This window comes from Oryx dammah, unplaced genomic scaffold (genome assembly GCF_014754425.2).
Source record: "Oryx dammah isolate SB20612 unplaced genomic scaffold, SCBI_Odam_1.1 HiC_scaffold_4, whole genome shotgun sequence".
NCBI classification, from domain to species: domain Eukaryota; kingdom Metazoa; phylum Chordata; class Mammalia; order Artiodactyla; family Bovidae; genus Oryx; species Oryx dammah.
In genome coordinates, this window is record NW_024070188.1 from 28,395,250 (window position 1) to 28,420,824 (window position 25,575).

The 25,575-nt window shown below is 41.8% G+C and overlaps 1 protein-coding gene across 1 annotated transcript in view; it reads right to left on the bottom strand.

The window, feature by feature from the left end:
• The window catches only part of LOC120862521, a 196,948-nt gene that overhangs the window by 96,958 nt on the left and 74,415 nt on the right, over positions 1-25,575 (bottom strand). The window contains exons 15-20 of the mRNA XM_040238532.1: positions 17,747-17,939; positions 15,279-15,406; positions 8,085-8,285; positions 6,701-6,822; positions 3,990-4,218; positions 84-286 (exon numbers count right to left, since the gene is read on the bottom strand). Of these exons, the coding sequence (XP_040094466.1) occupies positions 84-286; positions 3,990-4,218; positions 6,701-6,822; positions 8,085-8,285; positions 15,279-15,406; positions 17,747-17,939 (1,076 nt within the window). The remainder of the gene's footprint in view (positions 1-83; positions 287-3,989; positions 4,219-6,700; positions 6,823-8,084; positions 8,286-15,278; positions 15,407-17,746; positions 17,940-25,575) is intronic.

Below are 25,575 nucleotides of genomic sequence, written 5' to 3' on the forward strand. Positions count from 1 at the left end.
GGGGGCACAGATGGGGCAAGGCTTGCGGTAGGAAGATCCACAGTCTATTACCCTCCATGTGGATTGTGAGTCCCCCTACTGACCGTGCCAAGTGTACACTCTCCAGACTCATCTCTATCAGCCTATGCCGGAGGGTCAAGAGTTCCAAAAGTTTGGAAAACATCTCCAGGAGCAGCATTTGGGAATCTTGGCCTTGGTTCTGTCCTTGGTCTGCTGCAGATTTGAGTGCAAGCAGTCCTGTCTCCCCCACAAGAAAGGGATCACCCATCACTTTAGCTGAAAATAGCTGAAAGAAAACAGAATACTTTTAAAAATACAAAATAAAGAAATTTGAACATACTAAGAAAAATATGTCAGCAGTACAGACTCTGGATCCAGAGTTCCTAGGCTTGAGTTCTAGCTCTGGCACTTACAAGCTGTGAGATTTAGGGCAATTCACTCAATTTAACTGTCTCTCAGTTTCATCATCTGTAAAGTGGCAGTAAGGATAATAACAGCACCTCAATTCAGTTCAGTTGCTCAGTCATGTCCGACTTTTTGCAACCCCATGAATCGCAGCACACCAGGCCTCCCTCTCCATCACCAACTCCCAGAGTTTACTCAAACTCATGTCCATCGAGTCAGTGATGCCATCCAGCCATCTCATCCTCTGTAGTCCTCTTCTCTTCCTGCCCCCACTCTCTCCCAGGATCAGGGTCTTTTCCAATGAGTCAACTCTTCCCATGAGGTGGCCAAAGTATTGGAATTTCAGCTTTAGCATCAGTCCTTCCAATGAACATCCAGGACTGATCTCCTTTAGGATGGACTGGTTGGACCTCCTTGCAGTCCAAGGGACTCTCAAGAATCTTCTCCAACACCACAGTTCAAAAACATCAATTCTTTAGCGCTCAGCTTTCTTCACAGTCCAACTGTCACATCCATAAATGACTACTGGAAAAACCATAGCCTTAACAGGAACTAATAAATCATAACTGTATCATAGGGTTGTTGAGAGGGTTGAGTTAAATATATGCAAAAGTGCTTGGTACATAGCATTTGCTATTATCATTATTATAAATGTTTTAAGCCAAAATAAAGACAGAAATGACAAAGATGACCTAAATAGAAGTCTCTGATATATTTCAAGTATTTTAGTGACCAATGATAATAATGATAATTTCTTATAAACTCTAATTGAGGTTTCAAAATTTCAAGTATTTTCATTTATATTAACTCATTTTTATTTTCAAAAGATCCCCATGATTTAAATCACAGATACTATTATGTCCATTTTATCAGTTAGGGATCTGAAGCAACACTGAAATTTTCTAAGGTCAGACAACACTACCAAGAATAAATTTAGTTTTCCTAGTTCCAAGCTACAGTTCTAGAGTATACCAAGCTGCCTCTTCAGTGCTCCTCTGCTCAAGTCATCCAAGCCTTGGGTGATTTGTGAAGTTACTACATTGTTCTTTAACATCCTCCTGCCTTGGTCACCTCCTCTGCTCTGACATTTTTGCTAGCCTCTAATATACCACTTCCAGCAAGGACCAAGTCTGGGGACCACCTCTAGTCTGTCTTTCCTGGCTTGGCATTCCAAGAGTAGACAGACTTATCTACCAAAGGCCTTGCCTACTCAAGGATGCAATTTCTAGATAACTGAAGTCTTCCGAAGTGATCAAGAGATTTATTAATTTCCTGCTTGTCTTTTGAGCACAATACCTGCCCCATTTTCTGTCCCAGTACAAAAGATTAATCTGAATATTTATCATTTCTCAATTTGAACATATTTTTAAAAATAATAATTTAAACTGTATGGGAAATTCTCTGGTGGTCCAGTGGTTAGGACTCGGTACTTTCACTACTGAGGGCCTGGGTTCAATCCCTGGTTGGGGAACTAAGATTCTGAAAGCCATGCAGAGTGACAATCCATCAATCAATAAAAAATAAAACTGTGTGGCATCAGCCCAGATATTCACTACAATTTTTAAGAGAACTAAAAATACATTTTAAAAATCTGGTATCATAATTGCTGCTGTTTTAGTCATTAAATCATGTCTGACTCTTTGCAACCCCATGGACTATAGTGCACAAGGCTCCCCTCTCCATGGGATTTCCCAGGCAAGAATACCAAAATGGGTCACCATTTCCTTCTCAAGGGATCTTCCTGATCCAGGGATCAAACCTGGGTCTCCTGGATTGGCAGGCACATTCTTTACTATTGAGCCACCAGAGAAACCCTGGTACCAAACTACAGTGTGAAAATAATCCTCAATAAATGGTAGTAGGCTACACAGGTAATAATGTGGGGAAAAATTCTGTTTTGAGTCATATCTTACACCACATACTCACTCATACGCACATACACACACACTCCAGGTGGAATACTAAAAGGAGTTAAATATTTTTGAAATAAAATAAAAACCGTTAGAAGTTAGAATAAAGGAAGACAAATATGAAACATCTGGAGGAAGTTTGGCTTTCTGGATTTAGGATAGAAGAAATCACAAAGGAAACGATAAACAGATTTGACTATATGAAAATAAGTTTCTGTTAAAAATTTAAAAGACAAATTAGGGAAAATAGTTGCAGAAAATATTATGGACAAAGTTTTTTTTTAAGAAGCGCTTGTGTAAGTGGATAGGAATGATATTAGGATTCCAAGAGAACAATAATCTAAGGGGAAGAACAGAAAATTCATAAAAAATACAGCTAGTATCATGACATTTGGAAGAATATTTAATCTCAACAAATAGCAAGGAAAGAAAATTAACAGTGTAATGCCACCTTTATATATTATATGCATATATTAGCACAGATATTATATGCTTACACCTAACACTGTAGAGTATTGCAGAACTGGTACCCTGAGACACTATTGGTGGTATTACAGTTTGGCATGACTTTTCTGGGAAGTGATCTGCCAACATGTATCCAAAGACTTAAATTTTCTTTCAGTAAATCCAATTCTAAGAATCTATCCAAAGGAATTGATTCAAAATATGGTAAAATCTGTGAGCATAGAGATGTATCTTATGGAATTTTTAATAATAATAAAACATTGGAAATTACTTGAATGCCTATTGATAGGGAAATGGTTGGATAAATTATCATTCACCACTTAAAGGAATTTTGTGGTCATAAAGGTTAAGTATAAAGACTATTAGCAACAGCGAAGAATATATAATATGATGCAACTCAGAAAAATAGGAGATAGTATATGAAGGATATGATTAGAAAGAACTATGTAAAATATGTATATAAAGAATACTTGAATTTAGAAAAATAATGATTACAAATGCATTTGAGTGGTTTTATTTAGGGTAATTTTCTGTTTTCCTCTTTTGCTAAAACTCTGAATTCTATTTTTTGATCAACTTAAAATTAATTTAAAAGAAAATAAACTTTTGTTTGAACTGGAGAAGATAGGAGGCTGAGATAGACCTGTAGAACAGATATTTTTGGCAGCTGGAGCCTGGACATTTCCTTTATCTTATAGCAAGTACCTACAGAGAGTAAGATCAAATTAGAAACCCAGGTCTCCTGCATTGCAGGTGGATTCTTTACCAACTGAGCTATCAGGGAAACCCAAGTTAATGGCAGGGCTGAACTCAGTCCCGATCACTGACTCCTCCCTCACTCAGTGCTATCTCTCCTCTACCAGATTTTAGCTCAGGACAAAACAGTACATTTTAGGAAGAGTCTTAGAAAGAAAAAAAATTTAATTAAAAAATATATATTGTTAAACTATAACAAACCAGAAAATACCTTCCCCCTACCTGTGTACATTTCCCTTTAAATGATAACTGTAGCAGCACCACAATAAACTGGAAACATTGACCAAAATGAACAAAAAAACCCATAAAAATGTTGGCAAGCCCTAGGACTATGATCAATCTCTGGCCAAACAGGAGGGGAATAGAGCCAAACAAAAACAAAGCTAAGTAGTAACATCTGGGAGGAAACATTCTCTTTGCCAAGGACCCACCTAACCCCCTCAGAGAACCTACATCTTTCTGGAGCTGTGCACTGTACCAGGACTCAGGCTTGGCTGGGGTGAGCCACACATCTAGGGCCAGCTGCAGCACACGTCTCTCCAGCAAGGTGAGGGCACTGGCTGATGTGGGCCTCCAAGTGTGGTGGGCCTCCCTGAGGAGGTACTCGAGGGCGCTGGGGATACAGGAAGCCAGGCCCAGGGAAGGGTGGAACTCCAGCAGATAAATGTTTTTCAAAGCCGAGCTTAATGAAAAGAAACAATTAATGACAAATTTTACACGATGAAGAACTTATTCTGTTTCCAGATCTTATATTTTTCAAGACCAATAAAACACTCTTACAATCCAGAGCATTATAAAAAACTGGCAACTCAACAGGGCCTTAGAGGCTGTCCAGGGAGCCCATCAGGTTACACAACATGCTTTTTGCTTTAATGTGAACTTTTTTTAAGACATAGTTTACTCTAAAAGCCAGTAAGAATAAGATTCATTCATTGTATGTCACATCATTATGCTGTACACTTAAATTTATATATGCTAAGCTGCTAAGCTGCTTCAGTTGTGTCCGACTCTTAGCGACCCTATGGACTGTAGCCCACCGTGGGATTCTCCAGGCACGAATACTGGAGTGAGTTGCCATGCCTTTCTCCAGGGGATCTTCCCGACTCAGGGACTGAACATGCATCTCTTATGTCTCCTGCATTGGCAAGTAGGTTCTTTACCGCGAGTGCCACCTGGCAAGCTCAAATTTATACAGTGCTGTATGTCAACTGTATCTCAACAAAATAGAAAAAAAAATCTAAAATTGTATATGGAAAACCTGTCAACATTTCATTAGCCATATATTTGAGAACAAGATCACTTCAAAGTGTCTAAATATTAAACAAATACCTTCCCTGACTATTTCTATTTTTCACCTGGTTCTTTATCCCTTTTTCTTCCCAAAATGATAATGAAGATGGTTTTTAAGTTCTGTATGCTGCTACTGCTGCTAAGTCGCTTCAGTCGTGTCCGACTCTGTGCGGTCCCATAGACCGCAGCCTACCAGGGTCCCCCGTCCCTGGGATTCTCCAGGCAAGAACACTGGAGTGAGTTGCCATTTCCTTCTCCAATGCATGAAAGTGAAAAGTGAAAGTAAAGTTGCTCAGTCGTATCTGACTCTTAGCGACCCCATGGACTGCAGCCTACCAGGCTCCTCCGCCCATGGGATTTTCCAGGCAAGAGTACTGGAGTGGGATGCCATTGCCTTCTCTGTAAGTTCTATATACAACTATTGGAATCATTCATGTTTGCCATAAAAATGTTATATTTTATAAATGAATGAGGCCAGAAACAATAAAACACTTGTCTGTGGGTTCTTTTGGAAATAAAGGATATAGTATCAGTCAAGTCAAGGGCCTTTCTATACCTGCTAAGTTGCTTCAGTCGTGTCCGATTCTGTGCGACCCCATAGATGGCAGCCCACCAGGCTCCTCCATCCCTGGGATTCTCCAGGTAAGAACACTGGAGTGGGTTGCCATTTCCTTCTCCAATGCATGAAAGTGAAAAGTGAAAGTGAAGTCGCTCAGTCGTGTCCGACTCCTAGCGACCCCATGGACTACAGCCTACCAGGCTCCTCTGTCCACAGGATTTGCCAGGCAAGAGTACTGCAGTGGGTTGCCATTGCCTTCTCCCTTTCTATACCTACATAGAACTAAAGCCCCAGCCCAGCTTGGAGCTTGTCACCAGCTTCTTGATTCCTCTGTACCCTCAAAGCCTGGAAAGGTGCGGTGAGGGTGAGTCACATTACATATCAAGGAGGTGACCTTATGTATTCTCTCCGGGTAATCTCAGGAAATTCAGTCTACAACAAAAGGGGTGGGGTGGGGTGGGGGTCACAAGATGAGTCTGCAGAAACCTTTCTGCTGACACTTGCTAGAAAAAAGAAATTCCTTTTTGAAAAATTTTAAGCACATCCATGTTTCACATATGTTGACTTATATGGCACCTCTAATAAATCCTTTGACAGCATTCTAATAGCAACTGGATTTTTTAGGACTTCTCATGGGAATGAAGATTCTGCACCCAGGGGCTGCTGCTGCTGCTGCTGCTAAGTCGCTTCAGTCGTGTCCGACTCTGTGCAACCCCATAGACGGCAGCCCACCAGGCTCCACCGTCCCTGGGATTCTCCAGGCAAGAGCACTGGAGTGGGTTGCCATTTCTTTCTCCAATGCATGAAAGTGAAAAGTGCATAAGTGTAAATTCTGGCCTTTTATTCCTTATTTGCAAAGTGAATCAACATCGAGTTCACAAAGGAATCCTTCTTCTATGCCTTTTATATTTGCTTCTCTCATCACCAAATCGGAGAAGGCAATGGCACCCCACTCCAGTACTCTTGCCTGGAAAATCCCATGGATGGAGGAGCCTGGAAGGCTGCAGTCCATGGGGTCGCTGAGGGTTGGACATGACTGAGCGACTTCACTTTCACTTTCCACTTTCAAGCATTGGAGAAGGAAATGGCAACCCACTCCAGTGTTCTTGCTTGGAGAATCCCAGGGACGGCGGAGCCTGGTGGGCTGCCGTCTATGGGGTCACACAGAGTTGGACACGACTGAAGTGACTTAGCAGCAGCAGCAGCATCACCAAATACTTGAGTGGTGTTTTGTAGAACAGTAGTATACTTAACAGCATACCCTTAAATTATCCAGAAATTAAATGTAAAATGTCTAAAGACAACACCAACTTACCAGCTATTGTTGATGGAAATGAGTTGTTTGCAAATTATGTTAAGGGGAAGTCCAAATGTATTGCTAGCATCTGGATGGCCTTTTTGCCAAAGCCTCTGGACATACTCACGCTGACACTCTATCTAGAAATGTCACATAAAAGTTAAAATTAGAAAAGTTAAAGTTTCCCATGGATGTGAGTTATGAGCCTTGGCATGAGAAGAACAGAACATCAGCCCTTTGCGTATCTTCATTATTTGACTAATTTTCACCCAGACATGAGTTTTAGGGATTCCCTCACACAGAGACATGGTTGTTTTTTAGTCTGAGGCAAGGATCAGTCAGAAAAAGCAAAGGCAACCAGCTTTAGCCAATCACAAGAAAACTTCTTTCTGTAAAATAACTGACTACAAGGAAAAAATTCTAAGCAGGCCTAAGGAACTGTATTAGCTTTTCCCTGGAAGTCATAGACTGTGACCATTTCCTGTAGTGTTCTAGAAATAGTTGCAACATTAAAAAATATATATATATATAATTTTACACATTTAATGTCTTACAAAGGGGTAGGCTTAGTCCTTTCACTATAGATAAACTGTGATTGAATGAAAATAGGTTGTCAATTCTTTGTGGATCATTAAATGTAATCAGGATTGGAAACCTCCCTTTAAGACTGTAGTTATGCTTAGAATTCAACAATGCAAATAAGCTTACAAATAAACATTATGTATATGCTCTTCTAGGAAACCCAGATTCTGAATTGGTACTGAAAGGAAAATACAGTTTTCAGTTTTGACCTGTGTTTTCCATCCCCTTCCCACATGGAATCTTCAGTTCAGTTCAGTCGCTCAGTCGTGTCCGACTCATTGTGACCCCATGAATCGCAGCACGCCAGGCCTCCCTGTCCATCACCAGCTTCCACAGTTCACTCAGATTCACATCCATCGAGTCAGTGATGCCATCCAGCCATCTCATCCTCTGTCGTCCCCTTCTCCTCCTGCCCCCAACCCTTCCCAGCATCAGGGTCTTTTCCAATGAGTCAACTCTTCACATGAGGTGGCCAAAGTACTGGAGTTTCAGCTTTAGTATCATTCCTTCCAAAGAAATCCCAGGGCTGATCTCCTTTAGAATGGACTGGTTGGATCTCCTTGCAGTCCAAGGGACTCTCAAGAGTCTTCTCCAACACCACAGTTCAAGAGCATCAATTCTTTGGCACTCAGCTTTCTTCACAGTCCAACTCTCACATCCATACGTGACCACAGGAAAAACCATAGCCTTGACTAGACAGACCTTAGTCGGCAAAGTAATGTCTCTGCTTTTGAATATGCTATCTAGGTTGGTCATAACTTTTCTTCCAAGGAGTAAGCGTCTTTTAATTTCATGGCTAAAAAAACCCAAATATACTCACGTGCTGGTTGAGGATGCCCCTCACCAGCTGCAGGTGAAGCCTCAGACAGGTGCATTCCTCTTGGTAGGCCTTAATGAAGTAAGGATGACTGAAGTCAAACCTTGGGCACCTGTGCATAATGTCTGTGATCACTTGTGCTAAGGCAAATCTCTCCTCTGGGTCCAATGCATGCTGGTAGGCTTCAAAGTAACTGTCCAGAAGCTGTAAATAAGGTTTATAGTCAGGGGACAGGGCCCAGCAAAGGAAGAGAAGTGAACTCCCAACCATTTCCATGCTTTAGGAAGCCTCTCACCATCAATAGGAGAGAGACAGCTCTGGGTATTGGCCCTGGGTGGGCAGCCGCAGCACCAGAGCAGCACAGACCAAGTTAGGGAGGGTGAGGAAAAAAGCACTCATTGCACCTCTGTCCCCTCTTCCTCTGCTCTCTACACATAAAGGGGAGAAAAATATCATGAATAATACAACATCTAACAATTATAAGTTCCAATGAGACAGTGAATTTGGTGTCACTTCATCAAATTCATTTATCTTCAACACCTTTTCCCACAGACCCACTCTCCTCCCCCTGTTTTATTCTATTACCAAAGGCAGGCAAGTAGCCTCCACCCCTCTTCTACATACTCAGCCCCATTTATGACACCTTCTCTTTAATAGCTTGCCTGTTTAAGTGTCACATATGTAGAAATGGTGGGGGAGGGGTTAGAATGGCAAGTGGAGGATGCAAGTCCCCTCTAAATATAAAGGTATTTATTCCAGATCAGACTCCACTCGGAAGGGCCTATGTACAAAACTCTCAAGAGCATCCGGGAAGCTTCTGTTTTACTGGAGTTCACAAGTCTTTTCTAAAAACTGAAAAAGGCTTCCCCACACTAACTGTTGAAGAAACTCAGAAAGATATGCTCTTTATTTTGTTTTTACATTTGTTTATGAACTTAGGGAATTTCTGTTCTGCATGTAAATTTTATTTATTTTTAGTTAGTCATGGTGCTAATCAGCAAAAGCTCTTCAGAGTTCACTGGACTGGAATCCCAAACAGATACCTAACAGCTGATATGCAAGTAGTTCTGAACAGTGTAGTTACTCTTTTTGGGTTGTTTTAAAACTTTCATAGGCCTTAGACACACTTAGTTTTGGAGACCCCGTCCCATACTATATCAAATATATTAAAACTCATATCCTAATCAATATTTTTGGTAAAAATGTTAAATGATATTTATAATTTTGCTTTTCAAATTGTTTGGCTATGAGCAATACATTTCATTAATGATGACTGATTTCTGGGTAGTATGCATTTGAGGATTTTTATGAAGTGAGAAAATCTGATCTATAAATTATTTTCACATGTAATGAGATGTTTCCAAGTACTCAAAGTTTTCACTTTTTATGGACATGTCATTTAAGCATTTATTGGTATCTATTTTGTATTTTCTTTTCATATTTCCATGTAATGCATGTTTTCTCTCAGATAGCACATATATCCAATGGTCCCTGAAAAGCCTTTAGATTCTAAACACTGAGTCTATATCACCTGATGGACAAAATCAACTCTGGCTGAAAGCTTCTGAACTTCTGCTCCCACCAGCCTCACAATGCAATGGATTCCTTTCCTCTGCCTATATAATCCAGCATCATCCCTAGAGTTTCAGCTCAACATGCCCCTCCTCAGTCTTCTCTTACCCACTCCTCTAATGCAGGCTTCATGCTTCTGAAAGGCCTCAGCTCCTAGGGTAGCTGTAGCATCAAAGACACAGGTGTGCCCAGTGAGTTAATTTAGTTGACAGCAAGGAGTGGATTGTTGAGTCTGCAATTTTTGCCAACCTGATAGCCAAGCACACTTTGAGATGCATTAGAGCATTTTTTGTTTCCTTGGGTAGTGGTCTTCCTGATGGTTTGAGGCCTGGGAGCCAGCCCACTTCTTAACAAACTAAGGAATTTCCTAAAAGGAGATAAAGAGCACCTTTCATTGTGTAGAGTCCATAGCTAGGAATGAAAGGCCAGAAAGAACTGAGAGGGTGTCAGCACTGCTTGAATATAGGTGGCAACAGCTCAGGAGGAAGTAAAGGAACCTGAGTGGCAAGAAAAACCAGGAGTGTCTCCATCTTGCAATAATAACTCCTGAGGCTCCCAAGAAGGCAAACACTTGAGAATCAATAGAAGCCTAGGAATCAAATACTGCCTTAGCAATAGATGTCCAGTGTCTGAAGGCTATTCAATGCTAAGGCTCAAGGAGGGAGAGCCTGGGGCACTTTATTTAAAGTGAAAGTGAAGTCGCTCAGTTGTGTCTGACTCTTTGCAACCCGTGGACTGTGGCCTACCACACTCCTCCGTCCATGGGATTCTCCAGGCAAGAATACTGGTGTGGGTTGCCATTTCCTTCTCCAGGGGATCTTCCCGACTCAGGGATCGAACCCAGGTCTCCCACATTGCAGGCAGACGCTTTAACTTCTGCACCACCAGGGAAGCCCTTAAATACAAGAATCCAAGTACTAACATAAAAGATTTCAAGGGAGGAAAGGAAGCCAGGTTGAAAGAAGAAGGGGGAGGAGGCGGGAGAGGGGGCGAAAGGGGTGGCCTTACAGACATCTCCTGCCACCTACATATATCCAGGCGTTATGGGACTTTTCCCTGGGCCTCCAGAGAAGGGAGGACTGGAACTCAGCCCTACCAGAAATCAGACCAGACCAGAACCAGAATTCGAATTCTCTGCCAAGAGGAGGTGATCAGTCTCCAATCCTCAGCTCAGGCTGAGGGCCCTTCGACCAGATTCCTGCATCTAGGACCGGGTGACTAGAAAAACAGGGAAGGATAGAAAGGGTTAAGGAGAGGAAAGAGAGAGGGAAGGGGAGAGAGGTCAATAAAGTCTCTTGTTCCTTACTGGTCAGGGCACTCTGGCCAGTTGTCCGCATCAGGGGGAGAACAGGGACAAAAGGGTCCCAGTTGCGGCTGCTGGGTCTGGTCCATTGGCAGGCAAGCTGGCCCCTGAGTACCCCGAGTGGTCAGGATGTCAGTCTCAGTGAAGAAGAGTCCTCACCAGAGTCGCCATTTGTTGCAGGAAGAGGGATCCCTTCCAGGGCCCGAAACTGGGCTCTTGTCTAACACTCGGAAATGAATTGTCCGAGGAGACACATGTGCTGACAGAGATTTTTTTGGGAAAGGGCACCTGGGTGGAGAGCAGTAGGGTAAGGGAACCCAGGAGAACTGCACTTTATTTAGCATCCAGTTTTGCAGGATGCACTTTGGGAAACACTGGTCCATGGGAACTTGGGTGAACCTTAGTATACAAAGGATAACACCAGAAGAAGCTAAAAGCTTAGTGAAGGAGACTTTTGGGCCTAGAAAAGAAAACAACAGTTTCAAAGGCCCTTGCTGAATCATCTAACTTCGGAGAAAACAAAACAGAACTTTAGGTCCCGCCCTGATGCTCCAGGCATCTATCTGGGACTTAGCCCCTGTTCAGAAACCTTCCACCCCCTACACCTGCCCAGAAGACTCATCACCCCCTGCCCAACTACAAATGCCATCTCAACTAAAGAATACTCAAAACATCCCGCCTGATTAATGTTTCCCTTATCGCTTCCACAAACCACCTTATAAATATGGAGCCTCCCTGATCCCTCTCCACGCTCAGCCTGGTCGTTAGGCCAACTGTCGCCCCTCCTTGCCTGAATAAAGGTAACCTACTTCTGTTGAGGTCGTCTTTCCTCTTTCTGCCTTGGCCTGAACTATACCTTACACTTAGGACAGAGAGTGTGCTCCACAAGTTAAAAACTCACACACCTCAGAGTGTGAAATGAAGAAAGGTGCAGATCCCTTGTCTTTAAGAGAGCCTCAGGGAAAATGAAGCCATCAGGGTGATCTAAATGACCTTATTCTATCCACAGAGCTCTCTACTCTAGAGTAGCATTCAGTTATTAAATAGCAGAAGACAAAGCAGGAACAGAGGAGTGGTGGGGTAAGAAGGCTGTCACTCAATAGCCTAGGGGAAGATTAAGAAAGAAACAGTAACTTCCCTAAATCATTCTCAATGAATTTAAACCTTTTTGGCAGGACCAGGGCAATCCCAGGAGCTGGTTTACAGAATTTGTATTGCTGTGACCTGCTTTTGTACAATGAGCCCTATTGTTTGGTTATTTGGCAGGGGAAGATTGTGGGGAGGGTTCTTGCTAGTGATTCCACTCTGGTGATACCAGGTTGCAGAGGCAGGTGCTAAATTGCCATCATCACTTTGTTGTTGGTAGAATTACCAGGCTTAACAAATAAACATACAGGTCATCTAATTAAATTTGAATTGCTGATAAACAACCAATACTTTTTTTAGTATGTCACAAATATTGTCATATTTTACCTGGCACCCCCAGTTGTTGAGAAGGAAAATGTGGCTCTTTTTAAATTGACAAGACTTTTTTCAAGCTTTGCCTTCCACCTTGAAAAGCTCTCAGATGGCCCTTTGCATAATTTTATTATGAATTCTTTCATCAGGGGTAGGGCCGTGATCTTTACACCTCACAGGTTCTATTTATTATCTGTTTGCTAACTGGCTCATTTCCATTTGAACTCTGGACTGGCATTTGTCTAAGAAGTCTTCCTAGCCTGTCAAATGTCACCTGTGTATGTCAAGGGCCAACTTGCAGGCAAAATAATGTGTGGTGCACACTGATGGTAGGCATCAAATACTGGAGAAAATAGAAAAGAGCCAGAATGAATAATCTCAAACCATACTGTGTTTATAGACATTTTTTTTTTAACCTAAGCCTCTTTTTATTTCTCGGATTTAAAAAAACTTTTAAAAACAGTACTTTAGGTCAAATGAAAGTGTAAAAGAGAAAATCAGTGGCAGATACATCTTGTCACAGAATTTTCTGCGCTCCCCCCGCCTCCCTTTTCTTAGTGCTCTAAACACTAATTCAAATTATCCTGAAAATGTGTCCTCTGGTGGCTATGGAGAGAATTAGCAGTTGGTATAAATGTCACTTAGGAACTGGCACAGCTGATGCCTGGCTTCTGAGTCTCTTAATCCACCTAAACTCATACCAGCTCTATTTTTATGAGCAGTTTATATAATATGGTTACTTGAAGGATTTAAGGCAACCTAATGTGTTTGAGCAATTTTTAACTTTAGTGATTCCAATATATTTAACAATCAAAAACAGCTGAAGATACTTAGCAGTAGCATCAGTACTGGGGGAAATCAATTGTATTCCAGATAAAAGTCTAGTTTATCAATTAAAAATAGGCTCTTTTGACAATTTCTGGAATTCCAGAAATTGATTTGGAAGGCTACATTTTCCGGGTTTTTGCAAAGATAAGTCAGTTTCTATAGGGAACTTATTCTCAGGGTAGAAAGGAGGGAGATTATTTTCAATGGTTGTTTTAAGTTAAAATATTTTCATGTACCATAGAAGAAACTAGTAGACAGCCCTGGTAACTTAGCACAGAATGAACACTAGGCCAAAGTGAGGAGAAATTGGTTTGTTTATTTATTACTCTTTGCCTTTCTGTTCTTCTCTACTATTAAGTCCTCTGTAGGAGGCCTAGAAGAACTGAAAACAGAGGTGGGGAGAGCACAGAAAAGGGGTACTGCCTACTACTCACATCTGGACAAATAAACATGTCAAGTTTGAGGATTTTGTATTACTTACACTTCATGCAGCCTCTCCAGTTTCTATACTATGAGGCTAAATCTCCCATTTACTCAGTTGATCACAGTGAGCTTCTAATTGACAGATCAAGTGTCCAGATGCACACTCTAGAAATCAGTTGTCTTTGGAAAGAGGAACAATTTTCAAAGCTATGGCTTGTACCCTGTAAGTCTAGCCAGTTGTTTTCCAAAATTGGATGATCTACATCTCCATGAGTAACAGACCAGAGGGTAGATGAAATGGTAAAACCCTCTACTAGAAAAACAATTCAAAGAAAACATTTCCCCGTCCACATCCTCTTACCACATCACACTACCCTGTAACCTGGTTTCCACCTCTGCTGCTTTTTGAGAGAGTCCTACAAAGCTAACTATGACTGCCTGATGGCTAACCCCTTGTCTGATTGTTAGGACTCACGTTTCTTTATGTTTCAACTGTTCTCCACACAGGTCATCATCCTCTCCTAATTAAGATTGTTTTCCTTCTGTGGGCTTTCCTAACGTTATCCTTTTCTTTTTGCTGCAGTCTCTGGCTACTCCTTGTTCCTCATGGATTCTTGTCCCATGACCTTCCCCTTAAATGTAAGTGTTCCCAGGGACCCATTTCAGACATCTCTTTTACTACTCATTTTGATACATTACTATAGTATGACTTCCACCTTTACACCTCAGCTAATATCTGCTCCTGAACTTCAAACCTACAGCTCCTGTAAAACATTCATGCATACGTGCTAAGTTGCTTTAGTTGTATCCCTATGGGCTGTAGCCTGCCAGGCTCCTCTGTTCATGAGATTCTGTAGGCAAGAATACTGGAGTGGGTTGCCATGCCCTCTCCTCCAGGGGATCTTCCTGATCCAGGGATCGAACCCGTGTATCTTAGGTCTCCTGCATTAGCAGGCAGATTCTTTACCACTAGCGCCACCTGGGAAGACATTCACACCTGAGTTTTAGCAAACTCTCCTCACATGCCTTGTGTCCTAGACTCAAAAAAATGTTCCCTTCTAAAGAGGCCCCTCTTCTTTCATTCTGTTTCAGTCTACAGCCTCCTCCCTGAGCTTGAGGAAGTCATTTTAATTCCACCCTCATTCTCTCATGCCAACATCTAGTTTTCAAATCCTGTCATTTCCATTTCTGGAAATCTTTGCCCAACTGCTCTCACCCACCCACATGTGGCCTACCCTTCTAAAGACCATAATAAGGTCTGTCGGTTTGTCTGCATTTAGCAAAGTGAGGCCTGTCCCTGACAGCACAATGAACGCGAATGGAATCATCACACATTCTCACTAAAAGCATACATGTCATAAAAGGGCCTAAATTATACAGCCCTCTAACAAATTTCCCTTAAGCTGAAGCCATATCCTTCACATTTTGTTTTTTGTAACAAAGAACCATAGTAAAGAACATAAAATTGATTATATACTTACAACTAGCTAAGATTTTTAAAACACTTATTCACTTCATTGGGAGTTGCCCTAAAAGACCCATGGGGTTAAACAAATATATTGGGTTTTATAAGAATGTTTTTAATAGGTGTTTTGTTTTCTAGGCAAAAATACCTGGCGCTTGCTTTCTAGAAGAGTTGCTTCCCAAGTCCACATGTCATACAGCACAGCAAATCTGTCCACACCTGCATGGGTCCATCCCCAGTCCTGGTCAATATGTGACTTGCTGCCCTCTTTGTGACCTGGGAGAGAAAAGGATGAAAATGATTTGAGACAGGCCTCACTATAGAGGTACTGCTAGTAGAAAATGGACCTGTCAGATTGTCAGCTCCCTCTCAGGAATGAAAACTGGGATTCCTAAGAACTGGCTAAAGAGACATGGGCAAGACTAGGTAGGTCTTAAGTTCATACTTGCTGACTTCTAGATCAACAAAGGTTTTTGTTTTTACTTTTCGTTTTAAAAGATAATTTTAGAAATATAAACCAAAATTCAGTTAACATAAAAGATTTACTAAAATCTCCTCAAACCTGTAATTTAAAAGCAAAATGTACACTTCCCCTCTGTAAAAAACAGGTTCCTGGTGGTTTAACAACAAACCTAGTTTAAACTGCTGTATCAATTGATGCCAACCAAGTCAAAAATTTTCAGGGAAATTTCTAAGGTATTTCTTAATTGTGCTAATTACTAACTTAAATCAGTAAGAGTAACCATTGCCATTATTCAGCTAAAATATTTTCCCACTATAGTACTGTAAGTTTTCATTGTCAGCATTACTATTGCTTAAAATTTTAAGTAGTCTGTTTCAGAATAAAATATTAAAAAGTAAGGGATTTTCAGGTTTAGTGATTATCAAGAATATGATGGTTACTGAACAACAGAAAGCCATTGGTCAGGAATTTCTCCAGCAGCAGTTGGGAAATAATTTCACAATGAATGACCGTATACTCACTAGCTCAGTGAGACATGCTCATGTGACTAAGTATTTCAGTCAAAGCAAGTTCTTAGTAGCTAAACATAGTCACATTCTATTATAAATTAACATCAGCAAAAATGGTGCATTGGTATGTAGGATCACCAGTAAAGATAAAAGCTAAAAGTTGAAATTAGGTGCTCTGGAATGTTGGATGCCATCACTGCATCCCATGACTCAGATCCCAAATGGTCTTTGGCAAAGGGAGAACAAAGAATTCAAACTAATACTAAATTAATTCTTTCTGGGATCTGAAAGGTTAACTGTCAAACATTCTTAGAGCAGCATTTTATAACAATATGAACATGAATCATCCTTAATTAAAGTCTACATATATTACAAAATAGCACAATCTCTTGCTAAATTTCCCTCTAGGTGTTACAATTCATCTAGAAACTCTAATTTCTTTCCAAATGGAATACTAATGCCATCATATTATTCCAACAGGAATATTCTTACCTCATCGATTTCTAAAACTGGATAAATTTGAGTGATGCCAAAAGAAAGAGAGAATACAGATTATGGGTTATTTGATTACCCTGACTAATGATTTCTCCCTCTGGGGCTTGTCTGACATTTTCCTAGCCAGGTCTTCTTGCATCCTGGTGGTTTTTTGTAAGGAACTCAGAAATATCTCTGCTTCTAACTGCAGTTTCCCCAAGGTCAATTATTTCCTTTTTTGTCACTTAGGGAAAAAAGTCATTAATTTCACTTGCTTACTTTGCTTCCCTCAGGGCCCCGCACCTAGTACATAATGCAGAAATGCTACTGGGCAACAAGTAGAGTCTAAACAACAGTGTCAGACTTTATTTTTCTGGGCTCCACACTGCAGATGGTGACTGCAGCCATGAAATTAAAAGATGCTTACTCCTTGGAATTAAAGTTATGACCAACCTAGATAGCATATTCAAAAGCAGAGATATTACTTTGCCGACTAAGGTCCGTCTAGTCAAGGCTATGGTTTTTCCTGTGGTCATGTATGGATGTGAGAGTGGGACTGTGAAGAAGGCTGAGTGCCGAAGAATTGATGCTTTTAAACTGTGGTGTTGGAGAAGACTCTTGAGAGTCCCTTGGACTGCAAGGAGATCCAACCAGTCCATCCTAAAGGAGATCAGCCCTGGGATTTCTTTGGAAGGAATGATACTAAAGCTGAAACTCCAGTACTTTGGCTACCTGATGTGAAGAGTTGACTCATTGGAAAAGACTGTGATGCTGGGAGGGATTGGGGGCAGGAGGAGAAGGGGACGACAGAGGATGAGATGGCTGGATGGCATCACCGACTCGACGGACTTGAGTCTGAGTGAACTCCAGGAGTTGGTGATGGACAGGGAGGCCTGGTGTGCTGTGATTCATGGGGTCGCAAAGAGTTGGACACGACTGAGCGACTGAACTGAACTGAACTGATAACCAAGCTACAGTTTCCAACAAAACTTTATCTTTTCTAGAGTGGTGTGTGTTGGGGAGGTATAAATGCTTATTGACTTTTCCAATACTATTATATATGTGTTTATATTTTGAGGTGGGAGGTGTTAAATAGAGCCCTTAGCGTTTTTTGTCTATTCGGATAGGTTGATTTTTGTCTGGTTAATTTTTAAAAATCTGACTTCTGACCTTTTTCTCTCTCAATGTAATGGCTGGCCACAAGCAGCAGTTCTGTCTCCAGGTCCTTCAGATCACTCAAGGCTTCATCATACATGACATACACCCCTTGCTGGTCCTGGGTGTGGATGTAACCAGCATCCATACTGTAGTAGTCATCCTGGTTCTCCACTTCTGAGAACTCCATAAATTGGATGCTCTGGACCTGGGAAAGAAAGCCAAGCCTGGAAGTTACCAGAACAGGGAGAGCAATATTTTGCCAGCTCAAAAGGACAAAATGGCAGGCTTCTGTTCCCACACAGTGGGCTATCAGCATGGAGCTGTAGACATGATGAATGTACAAAGAGCTAGCTATGTGTAGGGAAAAAGATGACAACAAAGAGTGTCAGGGAAGAGTAGTTCCTAAGATGGATAGATTAACCAGTTGATTAAATTTTATAATTAATTCAGGATTATCTGGGAAAAGGCAGACAATAGAGCCAAGGGATAAATGTGGTCTCTGAAACCAGAGTGCCTGCGTTTAGGTCCTGGGGCTTCCCAGGTGGTTCTAGTGGTAAAACAACCCGCCTGCCATTGCAGGAGGTGTACGAGACGTGGGTTCGATTCCTGGGTTGGGAAGATCCCCTGGAGGAGGGCATGGCAGTCCACTCCAGTATTCCCCCACCACCCCTGCAGATTTCAAACTATATTAGAAAGCTATAGTAATCAAAACAGTTATGACATTGTCATAAAAAAATTGGATAAATGAAACAGAATATAGAGCCAAGAAATAGACCAACACATATATGGCCAATTAATTTACCACAAAAGAGGCATTAAAATACAATGAGATAAGGACAATCTCTTTAGTTCTTTTTTCCTTGTTGGGAAAAATGAACAGCCACAGGCAAAAGTATTAAACTAGACCATTATTTTACATTATATATAAAAATTTACTCAAAATAGATTAAAGACCTGAATGTAAGACTAGAAACCATAAAATTCTAATAAAAAAAACATATATGGTAAACTCCTTGTTATCACAGTTGGCAATATTTTTTACATCTGACTCCAATAGTAACGGCAACAAAATAAATACATGATTTAAAAAAATTTTTTTAATGAAGAATGTGAATTCAGTGAAAGTAACTTTTTTTTTGACAAGAAACACAATTTATTATTTGCTTGCTTCTCTGAGGGTTCACCACGTGGCATAATGATACCCATAATGACCACATGATACCCAGATTAAAAGCATGGCTTTGGTGGTTGGGGCTTTAAGTAAGAATAGAAAATTCACCTTCATCATCGTGTATGCATGCATGCGCAGTCGCGTGCAACTCTTAGCAACCCCGTGGACTGCAGCCCACTAGGCTCCTCTGTCCATGGGAGGATTCTCCAGGCAAGAATACTTGAGTGGGCTGCCATTCCCATCCACAGCCAGTCCAGTATTCTTGTTTGGAGAATCCCATGGACAGAGGAGCCTGGCGGGCTACAGCATTTAGGGTCACAAAGATTCTGACATGACTGAAGCAACTGAGCACACATGCACTCTGCCAGGACCTCACTTTAAGCAAGTCACTTAGACTTTAGACTCCATTTCTGCATCTATCACACGGGGACAGTGGAGACACTACAAAGTTTGTTGCCTATGATACCATATGTGTATGTATGGCCTCACATGTATGTGAGGCCCTTGAGATCTATCATCAGCTATTTCTCTTAATATTATAAACACTTCTAAAATGCATTAACACAATCTCATGACTTGGTGTCCTCCCAAAATTCATGTCCACTTGAAACTTGTGAATGTGGCCTTATTTGGAAATAGTCTTTGCAGATGTACACCAGTTAAGATGGGGTTATACTGGATTAAGGTGAGCCTCAATCCAATGACTGGTGTTCTTATAAAAAGAGGAAATTTGGAAGCAGACACAGAGGAGAGAAGGCCACGTGAAGACAGAGGCAGAGACTGGAGTAGTGCATCTACAAGCCAAGGAGCACCAACGATTGCTGACAACTACCAAAAGCCAGAGAGGTAATGGGGATTTTCCCCTGGGGCCTTCAGAGACAGCATGGTCCTGCTGACACCTTGATTTTGGACTGTTTCCAGAATCGTAAGAGAATAAATTTCTCTCCCAGCTGTTGTGAGCTACTCACTTTGAGCTATATCACTTTGTGGTACTTTGTTATGGCAACCCTAGGAAACTAACACAAGTTTTGAGTAGTCCAATCATAATTTTATTTTTAGATGACCAAGGGCCTATTGCTTCCTGGGAATCATTATTCTCATAATAACTCTCATAATTTCAAACTCCTCTACCCTGTTCCCCACTCCCAATGTCCAGCCTCCCTCAGTCTCAGCTGATGCCCCTCCTCTTCTCCATTCACACACAAGCCCACCACGCTTGCCCCCCTCTACTGCTCCCTCTGCACTGTAGGGGCCTAGTATACTCCCCTTCACTAAGGTCACTCCCTCCCGCTCTGAAGCATCACTTCTCCTTGCACATCTAATTCATCTCAACCAGAGATTTCCCAACTGACACTGATACATGCTCCTGGCACTCTTATTTTAAAATGTCCTCATACCCTTCCCCAGGTTCCACCTTATGTCCCTCTTTCTCACAGTCCAATCCCTCCCTAAAACATCATCTGTCTCCTTCTCCTCACCTCCTAATCCTCACCCATTCCCATCTAGGTCCTGTTTCCATCAAGCCACCTGAACCACTTTTACAAAGACCAACAATGACCATCCAGCAGACTTTCTATAGTCATCTTTATGTAATCTCTCAGGAAGATTTGACATGGTTTAGCATTCCCTGCTTATTGACCCACTTTCTGAGGTGGCTTTCTGGGACTCCACATTTTTCTTGCTATCACCAATTTTTTAGCCATTTCTTCTTTATCAGGTCATCAAATAGTGGCCCACACTCAAGCTCCTAGGACTTCCATCTTTTCTTCCAATAGTCCTTCCCTTGGAGACTGTACACTTTCACAGCTGAGATAACCATCTTTAGACCATTTGCTCCCCCATTTATATCTCCAATCCAGACCTCCTAGAATTCCACACCCACATATCCAATTATCTATTTAGCATCTGTTTCTGGGCATCTCAAAAGCCCCTCAAATTTAACATGATCAAATCATGTGCTCTCCCCCATGAACCTAGGCCACCTCCAGCTTCCCCACTTAGTAAATTGCACCACCACCCATCTACTTCCTCTAGCATGAATCATTCCAGATGTCTCTTTCTATCTCACCCTACATGTCCAATCTATCACTAAGTCCTGTTGATTTTACTTCCTATGTCTCAAATCCATCCAACTGCATCTCCACCACCCACTAGCCTAGTCCAAGCTGTCACTATCAGGCACTAGAACTAGTCTAGCAGTTTCTAAACTGGTTCAGCCTGTTAAATGGTCTTTCCACTTTCCTTCTGGCATGGGCTTATTCTCCCCTCCATTTTATTCACTACTAGCAGAGGATCTTTTAGAAATGGAGCTTAGATTATGTTATCCATTCTCCCCTTTAACATCTAAAGCCTCTAAAGGCTTCCCATTGCTCATAGTACAAAAAAAAACTCCATAAAAAGACCTACATGGTCTGCTCCCTGCCTATCTCTTTCCAGTAGTTTTGAACCAAATGTGATTTTACCCTCAGAGGACATTTGGCCATGTCTGGAGACTTTTTTGGTTATTATAACTTGGGGGAGGTGCTACTGGCATCTAGTGGGTGGAGACCAGGGATGCTTCCAAATATTCCACAGTGCACAAGACAGTCTCTCACAATAAAGAATTATCAGGCCCAAAATGTCAATAGTGCCAACATTGAGAAACCTGGGGTTACTTTTGTTTTGTACCACTTTCCACCTGGATTACTGTGTCCCAGCCATTCATGTATTCTTTTGATTTCCTCTGGGTACCATGCTTCTCTGGCCACAGGTACTTTGCACAGACTACGTATCCTTTCTTTGTGGAATTGGCAGACATCTGGTGTTCAGTTGCTCAGTTCAGTTCAGTTCAGTCGTTCAGTCGTGTCTGACTCTTTGCGACCCCATGAATCGCAGCACGCCAGGCCTCCCTGTCCATCACCAACTCCCGGAGTTCACTCAAACTCACGTCCATCGAGTCAGTGATGCCATCCAGCCATCTCGTCCTCTGTTATCCCCTTCTCCTCCTACCCCCAATCCCTCCCAGCATCAAGGTCTTTTCCAATGAGTCAACTCTTCGCATCAGGTAGCCAAAGTACTGGAGTTTCAGCTTTAGTTGTGTCCAACTCTTTGCGACCTTATGGACTGCAGCAAACCAGGCTTCCCTGTCCTTCACTATCATCTCCCAGAGTTTGCTGAAACTCATGTCCATTGAGTTGGTGATGCCATCCAACCATCTTATCCTCTGTCATCCCCTTCTCCTCCTGCCTTTAGTCTTTCTCAGCATCAGGGTCTTTTCTATGAGTCAGTTCTTTGCATCAGGTGGCCAAAGTATGGGACTTCAGCTTCAGCATCAGTCCTTCCAAATGAATATTCAGGACTGATTTCCTTTAGGATGGACTATCTTGATCTCCTTGCTATCCAAGGGACTCTCAAGAGTCTTCTCCAGCACCACAATTTGAAGACGTTGATTCTTCCACACTCAGGCTTTTCTATTGTCCAGTTCTCACATCCATACATGGCTACTGGAAAACCATAGCTTTGACTATACGGACCTTTGTAGGCAAAGTAATGTCTCTGCGTTTTAATATACTGTCTAGCCTTGTCGTAACTTTTCTTCTAAGAAGCAAGTGTCTTCTAATTTCGTGGCAGCAGTCACCTTCCACAGTGATTTTGGAACCCAAGAAAATAAAGTCTGTCACTGTTTTCATTGTTTCCCCATCTATTTGCCATGAAGTGATGGAACTGGATGCCATGATCTTAGTTTCTGGAATGTTGAATTTTAAGCCAGCTTTTTCAGTCTCCTCTTTCACCTTCATCAAGAGGCTCTTTAGTTCCTCTTTGCTTTCTGCCACAAGCATGGTATCATCTGCATATCTGAGGTTATTGATATTTCTCCCGGCAATCTTGATTCCAGCTTGTGATTTATCCAGCCCAGTATTTCACATGATGTGCTCTACATGTAAGTTAAATAAGCAGGGTGACAATATACAGCCTTGATGTACTCCTTTCCCAGTGTGGAACCAGTCTGCTGTTCCATGTCTGGTTCTAACTGTTGCTTCTTGACCTGCATACAGGTTTCTCAGGAGGCAAGTAAGGTGGTCTGGTATTCCCATCTCTTTCAGAATTTTCCACAGTTTGTTGTAATCCACACAGGCAAAGGTTTTAGTGTAGTCAGTAAAGTAGATGTGTGTGTGTGTGGGTTTTTTTTTTATTCCCTTGTTTTTTCTATGATTCAAGATATTGGCAATTTGATCTCTGGTTCCTCTGCCTTTTCTAAATCCAGCTTGCACATCTGGAAGTTCTATGTTCATACACTGTTGAAGCCTAACTTGATGGTATTTGAACATTACTTTGCTACCTTGTGAAATGAGTGAAAGTGTATGGTAGTTTGAACATTCTTTGGCATTGCCCTTCTTTGGGATTAGAATGAAAACTGACCTTTTCCAGTCCTGTGGCCACTGCTGAGTTTTCCAAATTTGCTGGCATAGTGAGTGCAGCACTTTCATAGCATCTGCTTTTATGATTTTAAATAGTTCAGCTGGAATTCCATCACCTCCACTAGCTTTGTTTGTAGTGATGCTTCCTAAGGCCCACTTGACTTTGCATTCCAGGATGTCTGGCTCTAGGTGAGTGATCACACCACTGTGGTTCATTAAGACCTTTTCTGTGTATTCTTGCCACCTCTTCTTAAGATCTTCTGCTTCTATTAGGTCCATACTGTTTCTGTCCTTTATTGCACCTATCTTGGATGAAATATTCCCTTGTTATCTCTAATTTTCTTGAAGAGATCTCTAGTCCTTCCCATTCTATTGTTTCCCTCTATTTCTTTGCATTGTTATCTTAAAAAGACTTTATGTCTCCTTCTATTCTCTGGAACTCAGCACTCAGATGGTTATGTCTTTCCTTTTCTCCTTTGTCTTTCACTTCTCTTTTCTCAGCTATTTGTAAGGCCTCCTCAAACAATCATTTTGCCTTTTTGCATTTCTTTTTCTTGGGGATGGTTTTGATCACTGCCTCTTGTACAATGTTATGAACCTCTGTCCATAATTCTTCAGGCACTCTGTTTACCAGATCTATTCCCTTGAATCTATTTATCACTTCCACTGTATAATCATAAGGGAATTTGATATAGGTCATATCTGAATGGCCTGGTAGTTTTCACTGCTGCTGCTACTGCTAAGTCGCCTCAGTCGTGTCCGACTCTGTGTGACCCCATAGACGGCAGCCCACCAGGCTCCCCCGTCCCTGGGACTCTCCAGGCAAGAACACTGGAGTGGGTTGCCATTTCCTTCTTCAATGCATGAAAGTAAAAAGTGAAAGTGAAGTCGCTCAGTTGTGCCCGACCCTCAGTGACCCCATGGACTGCACCCTTCCAGGCTCCTCCATCCATGGGATTTTCCAGGCAAGAGTACTGGAGTGGGCTGCCATTGCCTTCGTTCTTCAATTTAAGTCTGAATTTTGCAATAAGGAGTTCATGATTTGAGCTACAGTCAGCTCCCAGTCTTGTTTTTGCTGACTGTATAGAGCTTCTCTATCTTAGGCTGCTGCTGCTGCTGCTGCTAAGTCGCTTCAGTCGTGTCCGACTCTGTGCGACCCCATAGACAGCAGCCCACCATGCTCCCCTGCTACAAAATACATAATCAGTTTGATTTCAGTATTGACCATCTGGTGATGTCCATGTGTAGAGTCATCTCTTGTGTTTTTGGAAGAGGGTGTTTGCTATGACCAGCACCTTCTCTGGGTAAAACTCTGTGAGTCTTTGTCCTGCTTCGATTTGTACTCCAAGGCCAAATTTACTTGTCACTCCAGGTATCTCTTGACTTCCTACTTTTGCATTCTAGTCCCCTGCGATGAAAAGAACATCTCTTTTTTGGTGTTAGTTCTAGGAGGTCTTGTAGATCTTCATAGAACCATTCAACTTCAGCTTCTTCGGCATTATTAGTTGGTGCATAGACTTGGATTACTGTGATATTGAATGGTTTGCCTTTGAAACAAACCAAGATTATTTTGTTGTTTTTGAGAATGCATCCAAGTACTGCATTTTGAACTCTTTTGTTGACTATGAGGGCTATTCCATTTCTCCTAAGGGATTATTCCCATAGTAGTAGACATAATAGTCATTTGAATTAAATTCACCTGTTCTGGTCCATTTAAGTTCACTGATTCCTAAAATGTCAATGTTTACTCTTGCCATCTCCTGTTTGATCACTTCCAATTTACCCTGATTCATGGACCTAACATTCCAGGTTCCTATGCAATATAGTTCTTTATAGCATCAGACTTACTTTCACCACCAGACACATCCACAACTGGGCACTGTTTCCACTTTGGCTCAGTCTCTTCATTCCTTCTGGAGGTATTTCTCTGCTCTTCTCCAGTAGCATATTGGACAACTACTGACCTGGGGGTTCATCTTTCAGTGTCATATCTTTTTGCCTTTTCATACTGTTCATGGGGTTCTCAAGGCAAGAATGCTGGAGTGGTTTGCCATTCCCTTCTCCAGTGGACCACATTTTGTCAGAACTCTCCACATATCCTGTCCATCTTGGGTGACCCTACACAGCATGGCTCATAGTTTCATTGAGTTAGGCAAGGTTGTGGTCCATGTGGTCAGCTTGGTTAGTTTTCTGTGATTGTGGTTTTCATTCTGTCTTCCCTGTGATGGATGAGGATAAGAGGCTTGTGCAAGCTTCATGACTGGGGAGGACTG